This window comes from Entelurus aequoreus, linkage group LG24 (assembly GCF_033978785.1).
Source record: "Entelurus aequoreus isolate RoL-2023_Sb linkage group LG24, RoL_Eaeq_v1.1, whole genome shotgun sequence".
NCBI classification, from domain to species: Eukaryota; Metazoa; Chordata; class Actinopteri; order Syngnathiformes; family Syngnathidae; genus Entelurus; species Entelurus aequoreus.
In genome coordinates, this window is record NC_084754.1 from 30,663,353 (window position 1) to 30,681,381 (window position 18,029).

Sequence of the window (18,029 nt, forward strand, 5' to 3'; positions counted from 1 at the left end):
ACTGTGGAATTTTGCGATGAAAACCGAGCCTTTTTGTATTGGATACAATGTGTCCGAATACTTCCGTTTCAACGATTGACGTCACGCGCATACGTCATCATACATAGACGTTTTCAACCGGAAGTTTAGCGGGAAATTTAAAATTGCACTTTATAAGTTAACCCGGCCGTATTGACATGTGTTGCAATGTTAAGATTTCATCATTCATATATAAACTATCAGACTGCGTGGTCGGTAGTAGTGGGTTTCAGTAGGCCTTTAAGGACTCCAATTTAAGGTGTGGTAGTGGAAACAAATATGGAAGGTGGTTTAAAATACAAATCCGTGATCCACAATAGAAAAAGGAGAAAGTGTGGAATCCAATGAGCCCTTTTACCTAAGTTACGGTCAGAGCGAAAAAAGATACGTCCTGCACTGCACTCTAGTCCTTCACTCTCACGTTCCTCATCCACAAATCTTTCATCCTGGCTCAAATTAATGGGGTAATCGTCGCTTTCTTGGTCCGAATCGCTCTCGCTGCTGGTGTAAACAATGGGGAAATGTGAGGAGCCTTTCAACCTGCGACGTCACGCTACTCCCGGGACAGGCAAGGCTTTTTTTTATCAGCGACCAAAAGTTGCAAACTTTATCGTCGATGTTCTCTACTAAATCCTTTCAGCAAAAATATGGCAATATCGCGAAATGATCAAGTATGACACACAGAATGGATCTGCTATCCCTGTTTAAATTTTAAAAAATCATTTCTGTAGGCCTTTAATAGAACCCATTGGAGCTAGGATGTGTTATCTTTAATCTCCTTTCTAATCAGTTAAAAAATGTTTGCAAATAATTGCATAAAGTCATCTGCCGAGTGGGTGGAGCTACTGGGGGAAGCCTCTTGTTGGGTTAGCGACGCTACTGTACTAAACAAATATTTAGAATCGTTTCTATTGAGCCAGATAAGCTTTGAGTAGTAATTAGTTTTAGGTGTGGTGCTTGATGAAAAACCTCAAGTTTAGTCGCACGCCATTTGCTTTCCAGCTTTCTACATGATAGTTTAAGAGCTCTGTTTTTTACTGTGAACCAGGGGTACGCCTTTTAGGGGCCTTTTTTAGCTTTCGTGGTGCTATACTATCTACAGCGTTGCGCAGGGAATCATTAAAGTTGTTAGTGAAGTTATCGATAGAGCCCACATAAGTTGGGAATGGTGCCAATACTGAGGGCAATAGGCCAGCAAGAGTCGTAGTTGTGGCAGCATTATTGTGGTGGCTGCTAAAGCATTGGTTGTTAGAAGTTTGTTGACTATGAGTCAGAACTTAAAATGTTATAAGGTAGTGATCGGACATTATTATACTGTACAGGAGTATCATAACTTTGGAGGTGGTGACAAGGACTAGATTTATCTTATTACCGTTGCGATGCGTGGGTTCATTTATTATTTGTGTAAGACCACAGCTATCAATTATAGTCTGGAGCGCCACGCAAGGAGACTCTGATGGGGTATTCATATGAATATTAAAATTCCCCATTATAATTGTATTATCTGCGTGTGTCACTAGATCAGCAACAAACTCTGAAAATTCGCTGACAAAGCCAGAATAGGGCCCAGTGGGGCAATAGAGAACAGCCAGATTGAGAGGCAGTGGTGTGACGGACCTCCATAGTAAGCACCTCAAATTATATTATATTTATTATTTAGGTTAGGTCAGGGGTCGGCAACCCGCGGCTCCGGAGCCGCATGCGGCTCTTTGACCACTCTGATGCGGCTCAGCTGCATACTTGCCGACCCTCCCGATTTTCCCAGGAGACTTATGGATCTCAGTGCCTCTCCTAGATAACTCCCAGGGAAAATATAATCCTATTTTCACTCTAATTACTAAATTAATTGCACTGTAGTAATTGTCGTCTATAGCATTTACAAACAGCGTGCCAGCCCGGCCACATGTTGTATGTAGCTTTTCCTTGCACACATAGGAGACAGCAAAGCATACTTACTCATCAGCCACACAGCTTACACTGACGGTAACCGTATCAAACAACTTTAACGCTGTTACGTTACAAATATGCGCCACACTGTGAACCCACACCAAAAAAGAATGGAAAACACATTTCTGGAGAACATCCCACCGTAACACAACATCAACACAACCAATACCCAGAATCCCATGCAGCCCTCACTCTTCCGGTCTAGATTATACACCCCCGCTACCACCAAATCCCCCCACACATCAACCCCCCCCATCTGCACTGTTACAGTGCAGATGTTCTCCAGAAATGTGTTTGTCATTCTTTTTTGGTGTGGGTTCAAAGTGTGGCGCATATTTGTAACGTAACAGTGTTAAAGTTGTTTTTGTACGGCTACCGTCAGTGTAAGCTGTGTGGCTGTTGAACTAGTACGCCTTGCTGTCACTTACGTGAGCAAGCTGAAACTGCATTCAACATGTGGTCGAGCAGGTACACTGTTTGGGTAGGCTGTAGAGGGCGCCAAAAGCAGTGCCATCACGCCCTGATATATGGGAGTCTCCCGGAAATAATGAGAGGGTTGGCAAGTATGACGCTATCAAGCGCCATTCATTCAAAACTCGCGGGCCGCCCTAACATCAAATTTCCACATTAAAGTGCGTGCCGGTGCGTGTGTCTGAGACCCCTGGTTAACATAGCACAAAGCATTTAAGCTTTGTATGCAGTGTTTTTCTTTATTAAACATTTTTTTGTGGCTCCCATTATTTTCTTTAATTTGTGAAACTTGCCAAAATGGCTCTTTGAGTGGTAAAGGTTGCCGACCCCTGGGTTAGGTCTAGGGTTAAAGTTTTCATTGGATATTAGTGCGACCCTTCCACCCATGGCGGCTAACAATGCAGGTAATGGAATACGATCTATTCCGTGTATAAAACCCTCTAAAAGACCCCAGAAACATCTAGAAACATTTTGTATACCTTAACCATTAAGCATTAGAGAAACTTCTTTCACCTTGATTTCACAAAGCACATAGCAACGATCGGTATTTCCAACAACAACTACCACTACGAGAGCTGAGCCAGAAGGCAAAGCTCTCGGTCTACCGAGCTATCTACATTCCTACTCTCACCTATGGTCATGAAGTGTGGGTAATGACCGAAAGAATAAGATCGCGAATACAAGCGGCCGAAATGAGTTTCCTCAGAAGGGTGGCTGGCATCTCCCTTAGAGATAGGGTGAGAAGTTCAGTCACCCGAGAGAGACTCGGAGTAGAGCCGCTGCTCCTTCGCTTGGAAAGGAGCCAGCTTAGGTGGTTCGGTCATCTCGTGCGGATGCCTCACGAGCGTCTCCCTAGGGAGGTCCTCGTTGCACGTCCCACTGGGAGGAGACCCCGCGGCAGGCCAAGGACCAGATGGGGGGGATTACATCTCCTCTCTGGCCTGGGAATGCTTCGGGATTCCCCAGGAGGAAGTCACAAATGTTGCTCTGGAGAGGGAAGTCTGGGAGTCTCTGTTGGAGCTGTTGTCCCCGCGACCCGATTCCGAATAAGCGGTTGAAGATGGATGGATGGAACTACCACCACCAATAATCATGGCAGGCTTGTAGTGCTAAGTGCTAGACTCGAAATGCAAAATAAGAACATAATAAAACCGTCACTTACAATGTCCGTTTTCACTGGGATGCCGACTAGTGTACCTTTTCAGCGCAATACTTTTGTTCCCTGTTTGGACGATCAATTCAGAATAATCCTCACTCAGATGTAAAATGCTGAGATGAAACAAGCTTCTTTTGTTGTCTTCCTAGTGATGTCTCCGACTAAATTGAATTTATCGTCGCACCTTTACAGGTGCGAGGCATGATTTATAATCCAGAATTAACTTTGCTATACTCAGAGACGATTTCTCAGCATCAGCTTACTATCTTACCTGTTGGTAGAAAGCCAGAAGAGCAGTGTGAGTACCGGTTTCTAAAAGTAGTTATTTTGTGTTAGCAGGTCGCGACATGTAAATAGAGTAGGGATATTGATGTACCTATTGATAAACGGTATTCGTGATATCTGGGGTAAAACTTGCGACGGTTAGTATTACCGTTTTCTATTAAAATGATCAAAAAGCCGTGATAGATAACCGCGCTTTCATAAATTCACAGACTGACTGGCTAGTCTAAATGCTAACATGAACACAAAAGAGATTAACATCTTTCCCTATTAAGAAATGACATACCCCAATCTAAAATAAAATAAACACATTGCTGTCTGAGCAACGAAGCTAACAAACAACAGTCTGGATATGCCATGAACACACTAACATGTAAATGATAAATGATAAATTTGGTACCCATCTCTACATGACCATATAAATGATAAATAAATGATAAATGGGTTATACTTGTATAGCGCTTTTCTACCTTCAAGGTACTCAAAGCGCTTTGACAGTATTTCCACATTTACCCATTCACACACACATTCACACACTGATGGCGGGAGCTGCCATGCAAGGCGCTAACCAGCAGCCACCAGAGGCAAAGGGTGAAGTGTCTTGCCCAAGGACACAACGGACGTGACTAGGAAGGTAGAAGGTGGGAATTAAACCCCAGTAACCAGCAACACTCCGATTGCTGGCACAGCCACTCTACCAACTTCGCCACGCCGTCCCAGGTGTACCAGGTGATGGCGTACAAAAGGAGGTTTGTAATTTTATACCGCTGATATATTACTTGGACTTTACTGACGTGACGTCCGGCTCACGTCCCGCCTATTAAGTGTGCGTGGTGGTCAAGCTAGCTCTGTACTCAATGGGTACTAGGCGCCATTTAGCATTTCTCAAAGAAAAAAAGCCGTATGCTTGTGTTGTTTTCGGCTGTACGAATTGTTCTAATCGCGAAAAGGATAAACATTTCTTTAGAGTGTAATTCAGCATGCAGCTCGCACTCCAGACCAAGGGAGCAGAGTCGAAGAATGCACAAGTTTGCAGTAATCATTTCGTTAAAGGTTTGTTTGTTAGACTTTTAAAGTTTATTATTTCCCATTTAGGTATTAGCTTGATATAATTTGTATTCCTTAAACACGTTTGCTCTGAGTGTTTCGAAATAAAAAGAAAGCAAATGTGAACAAAACCTTACGCTTTTACCAAAGGCAGCAATCATTATTGAAGCTTTCAGCACATACACAGTGTTGACCTCTATAGCTATATTTTGATAAAGACAGACAAAACATGTACCTGTATACTCGTAAACGCTGCACAACAACTGCAACAAACATGGCTTATTTAGATGCAAAGTTAAATCATGAAATGCAACCTTACCCGAGCATAAACGATGCATATTTATCAGAGAGAATCTTTATACCAATTTCCTTGACCCAGCCACACACGGAGAAGTATCGGTTTTGTCGTGTTGAATGGCATCTTCAGCACAATAGTTTGATGTGTCTGGGAACGCGACGGTCGTATAATCCTTGATATCACTCGACAAATCTTTCTTTGATAAATTATAGGGCTGTATTCCATTGAATAGTTCGATTTTTTTGCTCGTATCTGCTTTTTGCAGGAAGATTTAAGCCTCTTTTGTACTCAGTTTGTGCGCTTCTTGCTGTCAACAGCCATCTTTGCTTGATTGACCACCACTGGGTTTCACTTCCGAGAATACGAGTTATACAAGCAATTACAGGCATTCGCCGCCTGTTTCTTTGCTCATTAGTTGAGTTTCTAAGGTTTGCTTTTGCGCTGAAAATTAGGCAAATCTCACCAAAGCTTTTTTTTCCCTGAAGCAATCATGACAATCATTGTGGCAGTTATTGATGCCGCACTTTTGTGACATATTTGGAACTTGTTAACGAAAAAAACAACTTTAGGACAGAGTCCATGATGCATTGCGTTGCACGTCACACTTTCAGCGCTATAGTGTTAAGCATTGAAATGTATTTTGATGAGACTCGTTAAAATATATAATCAACAAAAGGGTAAGAACCTGTTTTTATTAAATCATATAGATTTAATTTAGTATACTGAGGAGGTGTTTTGTACCAACGTCTTCACCCTCTCCATGACCATCTGGCTCAGTGCTTGGCGGTCACTGTTTATCATCCTGCGTTGAGCAGAGCCTGCTGTTGCCAACTTCAGACTCCGCTAGGCAGGACAATGATATGAGGAAGGAACACGGAAGGAAGACGTCTGTTTCCTTGAAAAGCAAAGATGTGTCAGCTTCTTTCCTCCTTTGAATTCTCACCAACAAAGCGACATACACAATTATCCCTCTGAACATTCACTTTGCTGCACAGGTTCCACTGTGCATGAGCCTCACTGAAAAATGCCTAAATATGCATAGAATATTCAATATATCATTGCAAACGACTTTGTTTATCAGAACTGCCTAAATTAAAAATAATAATAACTGAGCTGTGTGAGGACACGCAATTAATAGTGGGCATACAAACAAGATGTGTCTTTCTACCTCTCAAGTTTGAATATAGCTTTACATTGCTTTATTGTGAGAACAAGGGAAAACATGTTTTTCCTCAACTTCCTGTTAATTTGCCCAATGAATCCCATCTTACAAATAGAAAAACATTTGAAAAGACCTGATGTTTAGTCTTTCATGGCAATGTATTTTTTTTAAAAACTAAATACACTCTTCCATCTGCAATAGTTAAACCATGTTCTTGCTTTCACCCTATCATTTGCATTATTGATATTCCTCTCACAGGCTGCATGTTTAAATGTTGTCTACCTCCCTTAGTGAGGCTGAATTCCACGAGCAATCATCCTTGAAGAATTTCAAACATTTTTGATCATCATTTTAAAAATATGCCAGTTGTACTGTTTATTAAGGATTCTCTGATCATGTAGGGTTGTACGGTATACCGGTACTAATAAAGTAACACGGTACTAATAGAGTCGAAAAGGTACTATACAGCCTTCATCGTTCATCATCATCATTTCTTTTTATTCCTTTCATGAAAATGCATATATACAAGCCATATACAGTTGACACTTTCATTGTTTTTTTGTTTCTTATACATTTCCATGATCAGAAATGAGCAGATGGAAGAATACTATTGTTATATTTATCTGCCCCCTTTTTAACACAAATTATTTAGATGACTTTATCACTGTTCCCTCCACCAACACCCGAACTCCAACATACTTTTAATTTTCGTTTAAGCATTTTCAAAATGACACGTTCCAATCAAAATCAAAAAGCAGTTTGATATAATTCCAGTTGTCTCTTTTTGTAACTCTTTTTAAATTCAAAGATATTCTTGCAACTTTTTAAGTCTTTGTCTAGAGAATTCCATGCTTTCACACCAGCAACAGACAAGCACATTTGCTTCAAATTTGTTCGCACTCTTGGATGTTTAAAATCATACGGCCTTCTGTGGTTCTCATCTTCCGACGTGAACACAAATAACTTTTGTAAGTCCTTCAGAAGAACTTTATTTCTAGCTTTGAACTTTATTTCTAGCCTTTAAAAAATACCGGTACTTTTTTCATGGCCCTAATGGTGCATGAGACACATGTCTTGAGTCAACACACGCGCAGACCACAAGTGAAAATAGCATGGAGACAGAAGAGGGAGAATGGACATATTTTGGCTTTAAAATAACAACAAAGGTAAATACTGAGCGGTGCTTAAAAACATAGCTAGCTAGCTAATAGCTAGCAAGTGGCTACCGTCTGTCCACAATGTTTTAGCTACTTCTAAATCACTCATCTTCGGCTCCATGGTGAGAATTAAACTGCGTATTTTACAAGTAACATCCCTGAAAGACGAGGGATAGCTAAACAAGCTTCACTCCATATCATAGGAAGATGCAATAGCTAACTGCTAACAGCTAGCAAGCGCTCCTGTATGTAACAAATCTATACAATGGATCTATACAAATATTGAGTCTAACGATACCAAGTACAAGAGCCGTATGTAGTCGATAATGTGATTGTCTATTTTTAATATTACAAAATTTGTTGTCTTTTTATATTCTTTATGAACTCAGAAAATAAGTCCCTGGACACAGGAGAACTTTATTATGAACAACATATAATCCTTAACTGGTATTGATTGGATTGATACCCACATTTTTACTATCACTCAAAACTTATGTAAGGCATCCATACAACAGAAGAATAAGTCCTTATTACATTTTAACAGAAGTGTAGATAGAACTATGTTACAACAGAAAGTAACCAGATATTAACATTAAATGAACAAGTAGATAAATCATCCGTCCATCCATTTTCTACCACTTGTCTCTCATAATTTTGACAAATTAATATAATGGGAAATGACACAATATGTTACCGCATATGTGAGCAGCCAAATTAGGAGACTTTGTAACCCATTTGCTTATATACTACTGAAAGGGTACATATCTTATTCAATGCCAAAATGGTTATTTGATTGCAATTAGAAGCACATGTTTATTGTATGATAAATGTTTCAATTTATTTATGGTTAGTGCTTTCGACAGTTATACAATTAACACAATATTTAAACTACTTACTTATACTCTTGTATTACATACAACTGTTGAAGCAAAACAAAGTCAATAGTACTAACTAAGCAAACACTACTATCTATTACTCATTTAAATCCTTTGGTTTTGCCCTCCATGTCCTCTTGTGCCCTGGGAATTATTCCCTTTTTAATTTGGAAACATTAACAAAAACAACACAAAAATTATTTTTGAGAAAATAAAAATATCAACCTAATTACAGTTGTGATATTATTCTCTTTCTTCTAGACTATTATTAATCTACTTGTTCATTTCCTGTTAATAACTATTTATGTTCTGCTGTAACAAGGCTCCATCTCAAATTACTTAGCACTTATTTTTTTGTGGTTATTTCAAGCTATCTTAGTAGCTAGCTTATCTATTAAATGCCTGCTCCTAGCTTGTTCTTACTCAGTGTGTAACATATTTAGCCTCGTCCTCCATTGACAAGGATACTTGTTGATAATACTTAAGATACTGAGAAATGTAACGTAGTTTTCGGAGTATAAGTCGCTCCGGAGTATAAGTCGCACCGGCCGAAAATGCATAATAAAGAAGGAAAAAAACATAAGTCGCACTGGAGTATAAGTCGCATTTTTTGGGGAAATTTATTTGATAAAACCCAACACCAAGAATAGACATTTGAGAGGCAATTTAAAATAAAGAATAGTGAACAACAGGCTGAATAAGTGTACATTATATGACGCATAAATAACCAACTGAGAACGTGCCTGGTATGTTAACGTAACATGTTATGGTAAGAGTCATTCAAAAAACTATAACATATAGAACACGCTATACGTTTACCAAACAATCTGTCACTCCTGATCGCTAAATCTGATGAAATCTTATACGTCTAGTCTCTTACGTGAATGAGCTAAATATTATTATTTGATATTTTACGGTAATGTGTTAATAATTTCCCACATAAGTCGCTCCTGAGTATAAGTCGCAGCCCCGGCCAAACTATGAAAAAAACTGCGACTTATAGTCCGAAAAATACGGTAGTTAATTTTCCACAATGTAGGTGATTAGTATTAGGTAACACTGTGTATTGAAATACACAATCAGCTGCTAGCTTGTCAGCCGGGAGACTATACTGATGAGTGTCCGATCGATTGGCACATCCATACTTTTTAGCATTTTCACCCTTTTTTGTTTATTTCAGGCATTTTAATCTACGCATGAAAAGAGATGCTACCTTGTTCACCCCTGATTTGAAGGTGGATGTTTCAGGAGAAGAATCAACCTATGATACCTCTCACATCTACACCGGAGAAATCTATGGTGAGAAAACTGTTATATCAATATATTTCTCACTGCACAGTACCTACTCTGCTCAGCATGGCACTGCTCACAAGTACTGCCGAGCTTGTGTTGTCTACTGGAGAAGAAACAACATTGCTCTTTCCACAGCACCGCTGCAAGGAATGTACAACTGCTGACTTTTGATGACTGCTCTGTCTTTAATAACAGTAATTTGTCTTCCCAGGAGAGAAAGGTACCTTGGCTCATGGCTCCATCGTGGATGGTAAATTTGAGGGCTTCATTCAGAGTTACCACGGCAACTACTACGTGGAGCCTGCTGAGAGATACCTGGAGGTTAAAGACGTGCCTTTCCACTCCGTCATGTACCACGAAGACGACATACGTGAGTTCCAGACAACTTCACAATCTCAATAACCTAAAACTTTGTTTAGTGTAATTTGCTCTATGCATATATTATGTTTGATCTAGAAGTGTTAGGTTAATCCAGCCTAATTGATGTAGGCAGGCTGGTGTGAAATCCCACTGAGGAGCAGCGCTACCCAGAGTGCGCATTAGCTGAGTAACATGATCTGAGTAATATGATCTTTCTCTTAGGCCATGTCCACATGAACACAGATACTTATTAAACGCACACTTATCTCTGCGTTTAGGCCTCTTGTCCACACTCTAACGCATACTTGTGTCTTTAAAAACGCAGACTTTTGCAAACGCTGGCCAAGGTGTAGAGTTCCAAAACTCTGCGCCCATATGTGTTTACACGGCAAAAACGGAGACTTGTACTCCTTTGATGACGTCATGGACTCATGGCTGTGCGCTGTCATTTTCAAAGCTCAACAACACTACCTTGCTGCCTTCAAACACACTATAAGAGGATTTACTGTGTGTTTGAATGTAAATAGGCTTCCATTATCACTCAACGTTGACAAAAAAACGCATCAAAATAGGCTTTGTGGCACTCCTACCAGCGCTACCAGTCAGGTGTTTTGGATACGATTGCTCAGGCTCGTTTTAAAGATAATGTACATGTCATTGTATGTCTAGTATATCAAAATAAACATATTAATAATAGAGGTGTAATGCCACCAAGTCAGCTGTGGCTGCTTTTTCCAGGCTTCTGATTGGACAAAATGGGCATGACAGCAAATGTATGCGTTTCATAGACCGTTTTGAAAGTACACTTGTGTGGATGGAAATTGTTTTAAACCCAAATATGCGTTTTGTAACTCTCCGTGTTCATGTGTACATGGCCTCAGGCTACTAGCTCATTTAGACTGTCTGCACAGCGTTGCTTAGAATAGTGAACATCACGGACACCTTTTTACATAGAGAAAGTAATAAATCAATGAAGTACAGTATAAACTCACACCGCAGAGCAAGGGATGGAGGGAGTCTTGAGTGGCGTGTAAGCATACCCCTTAGATGATAATGAATAGCATAGCATCCAAAACAAGAGTGACTCAGAGGGGTTACGTTGCTAACTTTGTCTCCATAATCCTGACAGTGTTGTGTCGGCCTTTTTTCCTCAGACTACCCACACAAGTATGGCCCAGAGGGAGGCTGCGCTGATAGCACAGTCTTTCAGAGAATGAAGCGATATCAAGCCTCCGCTAAAGAGGAGCCGTCCAAGGTAAAGCTTCACCACACACACTTACAATAAAAGCTCAGTGTTGCTATAAAGCTAATGTTTATAACCTTGACGAGCCATGAAACGACCAGCGACATCACTGATGACTTGTACAATCTAATGAAATTCAGTACAAGGCTCATTTTAGGTCTCAGTTGCAACAGTATTAATTGAATAATGTGATTATTGTTGTAGTTTGTAGGAGTGTAGAACTGCACCGAGAGCTGCTTCTGATATTTTGACTCTCATGCAGCTATATGAGGTAGCAGTTTATTATAAGTGGCGGCTTTTTGGTATATGAGTGTGAATGTGTTTCAATCAGTCCGATTACAATACACAGGATACCTTTCAGATTTGATGTGGAAATAAATTAATTTGTTTAATAATAACATCTTGGTATTTTTTTAAACATTAAACACTGAGTTGATAATGATAATGAACTGTTCAGTTGTTATAGCTTGTTTTCTTACACTTCTCATTTACAAGTATGCGTTCATCTCAGTTTGTCCGCTCTGTTGGCATAATGAGGTAGTATTTTTTGCTATTAAGTTCAATGTGCCAGTCTTGTCTTTTGATGAGCTCTATGAAGTATTTGTAAGTAATGTACTTTTAACACACATCAGCTGTTAATTGTACCGTGCTTCTTAGTTGTATTTTTGATTGCCAAATTTGGCGGCTTTTAAATCGCAAAAGCTAATCAATAGCGTATGGCATATCTAATGTAAAGAAACATAAGGTTTTACTTGAAGCCTTACTTTCTTGTACTTTCTGTCAGGCATGTTTGCTTTGTTGGCATTGCAACATTACCTAGAGGTGGCATGCTAGAAATACAGCTGTTTGCCCGCCGAGTGCAAGAGCCAGTGCCGAGTCTGCAACTGGACATTACGTCACGTACAACCATGGCATCGATTGGTATTGTTTGATTTTACATGAATTGGCACCCGGTAGTACCTACAAAAGTACAGAATTTGGTACCCATCTCTACATGACCATATAAATGATAAATGGGTTATACTTGTATAGCGCTTTTCTACCTTCAAGGTACTCAAAGCGCTTTGACAGTATTTCCACATTCACCCATTCACACACACATTCACACACTGATGGCGGGAGCTGCCATGCAAGGCGCTAACCAGCAGCCATCAGAAGCAAGGGTGAAGTGTCTTGCCCAAGGACACAACGGACGTGACTAGGATGGTAGAAGGTGGGGATTGAACCCCAGTAACCAGCAACACTCCGATTGCTGGCACAGCCACTCTACCAACTTCGCCACGCCGTCCAATAATATTATCATATTATTGGACATATATGGCATAAAAGTATGGATTTTAGGGTTGGGAATTAAGATTTTTCCAGTTCCAATCTCACTTTTGATTCTGCTTAACAATTCGGTTCTTTATCGGTTCTCTAATCGATTCTCATTTGGGGTGGAAAAAAGAGAACAAGAAGGTGGATTGGCTTTCATTTTGTTTAGATTATAGCGAGAGGGGAACTGCCAACCGCCAACAACCTGTATAAAAACCGAGCTGTAGCAACATTGTTTTTGTAAGAGCGAACACTGGGGAACTATTTATCTTGATTGTAATCAGTATGTGAATGTGGAAATAGTGTCAAAGCGCTTTGAGTAACTTGAAGCTAGAAAAACGCTATTTCAAGTATAACCCATTTACCATTTCTGTGTGTAGTTTGTATGTTCTCCCCATGACTGCGTGGGTTCTCTCCGGGTACTCCGGCTTCCTCCCACCTCCAAATACATTCACCTGGGGATAGGCTGATTGGCAAAATTTTCAAAACTGTTAAGAGTCTTTTGTCATCTCCCTAAAACTATACTGGTGAAACTCAAAATATTACAATTTTTGTTTAGATTTAGGGTGAAATTATCATATACATAACATGCAAGTCAAGGTATTTCAAGCCTTCTTTTGATATAATTTTGATGATTATGGCTACAACTTATGAAAAAAACCCACAGAAAATGTGGGGTCTTCAAAAGCTATTGAGCTACGATCATCAAAATTTCATAAATAAAGGCTTGTATATCTCACTTTGCATGAGGTTATATCACATGTTAGTCTTTACATTTTAAGTTGAATTGCTCACATGAATGGACTTTTACACGATACTATAATTTTATGAGTTTCAACTCTGTAAGGGAAATGACTCAGTGAAAATGTGGTTGCAGGAAAACATACATTTCTTCGACTACAATTTGAAAATTCACCTCTTGAAAATCAGGAGCACTGTGGCAAATTGTTCAAACTTTTGACCACAAACTTAGTGCTTGTCTTTCCTGCGTGTGTACTCTTCCCCTGCTGCGTTGAAAGGAGAAGCTAGCGCCTGGAGACAGACGTAAACTGGAGCTCGTACTTACTGCCTGCCTTGGATCCAGTCACAGTTTGCCATCTAAATGAGAAATCACTCATTTCAATTTAACAAATAATAGCGGCATAGCGCTAACATAATAGGCGATGTGAATTTATACCTGTTGTATTTACGGCAGATGGCATGCTCGCGTTGATCGTTGATTCTTTTTTCTTTCATGTGCCGCACACCAAGCTTCTGTACCTTTTTTTATTTTTAAACCTGAGCCTAACAATATCACACATGAATTATTCATCAGCAGCTTGATTGTAAATGCTCCATAGTAGTATAGTTTAATTTAAATACATTTCCTGCTTTGCACACTAGGCACATCAGACTGGCATTAATGATGCTGTGATGCAGAGAAAGAAGAGGATGGCCCAGGCTGAGAAAAACACTTGCCAGCTCTTCATCCAGACTGATCACCTATTTTACATGCACTACAAGACAAGAGAGGCTGTCATTGCTCAGGTGACACAAACTTATAAGGGATTCGTGAAATGATTGCCACTCAAAACACACAATGTTGATTTTGTGACTTGACACACACCATCGCTGCTCATGAGAGTTGCTCTTTGCTTGCTAATTAGCATGTCAGGTATTCTTTGTTTGAACCGTTTCATCACACCTCATAGGAAGAGCAGATGTGAAATGTTTGATCATTGCAGAAACTTTTTTTTGCATTATTCCTGTGGGGAAAATTCTATTTTCACTCACATAATTTCCAGCAAACCCCTTCTGCACACATATTATATGCAATCAAATCCTTACAAAGTGAGCTAAAGCAACTAGCACATTAAGTTTTTAATTAGTAATGAGGATTAAGGGTGGACTTTTGACTAAATTTCGGTGATTGACAGAAGTAATGGGGGGACATTATGCTGGTACTGTATTTTCTGCACAACCTGATTACACGTGCTTATACGCACTTACCAAGAGACACGTTAGCATGCTACATTAGCTTAAAATGGCAAAAAGCAGCAAACTTTTCCCACCCCATTAAAAAAAAGCTGAATTTGGATGTGTGGGAACATTTTAAGTACTTTAAAAAGACCAGGAAGTTATAAAATGCAATGGCTTACCCATTTTCAAAACCTACCAAAAGAAAGTTGCGGCTAAAGGGTCTAATACGTCCAATAGGGTGCAGTATTTTCGGGATCAACACCCAGCTTTACACGCCAAAGTAAAGGTAAGAGATAATAACTGAGTTAAATTATGTTAGTGGTAAGTTACTGAAGGAAGAATTGAGTTCGTATGGCGTTAAATATAAATGTGTCACTTACAATCGCTAATTAACGTTGTCAGTTTAGTGTAAACAAACAGCAACAAGTACTACTGTCAAGGGCGTCATTCAGTGACAATTTAACGTTACATTGCTTCTTACTGTCCGTGTTGAATAAACTATGGGCATTAAGTTAATAAAGCAGTTGTAAAACACTAGCATAACATCAGGAGCTTTTAGAATAACAGCACTATACCTTTGGATCTAATTATGAGCATTCCAGTTATTATTAACACAATGTAAAATAGATTATTCAAAATAGGCATAATTGATGACAATAACACTGAAGTTTATTAGAAACATTTTCCCCTGGGGGATCAATAAAGGTAAGCTTAGTCTTACATTAATAGTACAATTATTAAATGTATTTATTTTTTAATAATAATACTGATTGTTTATATAATTTTTTTCACTATTCTTATAATATTTGATTACTGTAATAAGAAAATCTCTAAGGAAAGTGTGATTTTTATAATTTTTTTGTTTTGAAATTAAACACTGCATAATTGTGATATTCATGATTGTTACTCGGACTATAATCATACAGTCAAAATCTTTAATTGTTGCATATTTATTTATACAGTATATGTGCATACTGTCTAACTTTTTCTTGTAATGCTGTGCTTGTCGCACCCTTTAGATTTCCAGCCACGTTAAAGCAATTAACGCCATCTATCAGGGCACAGACTTCCTAGGGATTCGCAATATAAGCTTCATGGTGAAAAGGATCAGGGTGAGTCATTTTGGTTCCTCTGTTTTTTGTTTAAACATGCCCTTTAACTATTCCCTCTCCCCCACACACAGATCAACACCACCAGTGACGAGAGGGACAAGTCCAACCCTTTTCGCTTTGGCAACATCGGAGTGGAGAAGTTCTTGGAGCTGAACTCTGAGCAGAACCATGACGACTATTGTTTGGCCTATGTTTTCACAGACAGAGACTTTGATGATGGCGTGTTGGGTTTAGCCTGGGTGGGAGCCCCTTCAGGTATGACACGATGGAATAGATCAATAAATATAATCTGTAAACAAATGACCAATGTTTGAAGTCTGTGTTACATAGTGGTTTTGTAACCTTAAATTATGTGGTAAAATAATCACTTAGTGTATCCCAGTGTGGATATAATGACTAACTAGTTTTAATTTTCCTGAGGGAACTCTCCTGAAGGAATCAATATCTATCTATCTATCTATCTATCTATCTATCTATCTATCTATCTAATAAATACTACATTGCTTAAAAGAATGAAACATTCCATTAGTGCTTTAGACTGCAAGAGACTCAGGTTGTTACTGGAGCCAAATATAAAAAATGGTCCCTGGTAAAATGTGATCTTTTATTCTCCATATCATTTACAATCATTTTACTGAATACCTTTCATGTTTCATGATATTATGAGTACTTTAATATAAGCAAGGAGTGCTCTTAAGGGTGTGTTGTTAAACAATGTGCTTATGGTTGTTAGGGAGCTCTGGAGGGATTTGCGAAAAAAGCAAGTTGTACTCTGATGGGAAGAAGAAGTCTCTCAACACGGGAATAATCACTGTGCAGAACTATGCCTCCCACGTTCCTCCCAAAGTCTCCCATATCACCTTTGCGCATGAAGTAGGACACAACTTTGGATCGCCGGTGAGTAAGCCTCAAAAATAGTGTTGGCCACCCTGTACTCCCTTCTTTCTTTTGACTTTGTATTTATATTTTTTTGTTCTCTTCCTTACGCACAGCACGACTCCGGTTCCGAGTGCACTCCTGGAGAGTCCAAGAGCCAAGACAAAAAAGAGAAGGGCAATTACATCATGTACGCGAGAGCTACGTCAGGGGACAAGCTAAACAACAATAAGTTCTCCATCTGTAGTGTACGCAACATCAGCCAGGTGTTGGAGAAAAAGAGAAGCAACTGTTTTGTTGGTATGTGCCACACAGATTGTACTTACTCAAAAATAGCATCCATACAGTATGTGTGATTAGAAATACAGATTAAGAGATAATGACTCTAAAACCAATATTGGCTTTAGTCCTATTTTTACTAGTTCATGTCGGTTTAGTGTGTTATGTGTAAATTTGGTAACTTCCCTTCTATCTTATTTTTATAATGGTGCACTCTTAAAGGGGAACTGCACTTTTTGGGGAATTTTGTGTATCTTTCACTATGATGAGAGACAAGAAGACAAATTATTTTTTTTTCCACTTTCTAACATGTGAACATCGACTCATTCTTGGTGGCTAGCAATGCAGCTAATGGGAGCAATCAATTATACCTCTAAATCACTTTAAAATGCATTAAAAAACCACCAATAATACTACATGTACGTCCTGTAACCTGTATAATAACCAAGCTATTGCGACATTATTATTGTAAAAGCGAACACTGAGGAACTCTTTTTGTAGAGAGTTAACATCATGCTTCGGTATTAGCCGGAAGATCTAGCTACGGAAAGAGATAAGCTCTGTCAACAGGAAACGTGTTTGAGTTTGTAATGCACAGCACAATGCGATAAGACACCAATCTGTACTGAGTGAAAAACATGAGCAATCATATTACAGCATCTGTAAAGTATGAGTCAACATTTAATAATAATAATAATAATAGATTTTATTTGTAAAAAGCACTTTACATTGAGCAAACAACCTCAAAGTGCTACAGCGTATCAAAAAAAAAAGATAATAAAAAATAAACAAAAATAAAAACTAGAACAGCCAAATAGCTAAAACTAGTATGCATATATCTAAAAAAAGGCCCTTCCAAAAAGAAAGGTTTTTAAGCCTTTTTTAAAAGCATCCACAGTCTGTGGTGCCCTCAGGTGGTCAGGGAGAGCGTTCCACAGACTTGGAGTGGCACAGCTAGCCAGACAGCATATGCACTGTAGTTGCACGGTGATGTGCTGCATGTATCATGAATAATATCAAAGTGTGACTCACTCAATGGACAGTTTTGTGTTTGGTCCAGCTGACCAGGGACGTTTTTTCCGGTTTATTTGGGGAAGCACTCCCTTTATACTGAAATAGCATGGCTTCAAGTTCCACATTTTGCAGCTTCCAGTCACGCCGACCTCACTCTGCCGTCTTC

The 18,029-nt window shown here is 39.2% G+C and overlaps 1 protein-coding gene across 1 annotated transcript in view; it reads left to right on the forward strand.

Moving 5' to 3' along the window:
* LOC133641826 (disintegrin and metalloproteinase domain-containing protein 10-like) overlaps window positions 1-18,029 on the forward strand; it is a 50,650-nt gene that overhangs the window by 21,007 nt on the left and 11,614 nt on the right. Inside the window, exons 3-10 of the mRNA XM_062035871.1 lie at window positions 9,594-9,712; window positions 9,918-10,076; window positions 11,221-11,321; window positions 14,007-14,150; window positions 15,602-15,694; window positions 15,766-15,949; window positions 16,428-16,591; window positions 16,687-16,870. Of these exons, the coding sequence (XP_061891855.1) occupies window positions 9,594-9,712; window positions 9,918-10,076; window positions 11,221-11,321; window positions 14,007-14,150; window positions 15,602-15,694; window positions 15,766-15,949; window positions 16,428-16,591; window positions 16,687-16,870 (1,148 nt within the window). The remainder of the gene's footprint in view (window positions 1-9,593; window positions 9,713-9,917; window positions 10,077-11,220; window positions 11,322-14,006; window positions 14,151-15,601; window positions 15,695-15,765; window positions 15,950-16,427; window positions 16,592-16,686; window positions 16,871-18,029) is intronic.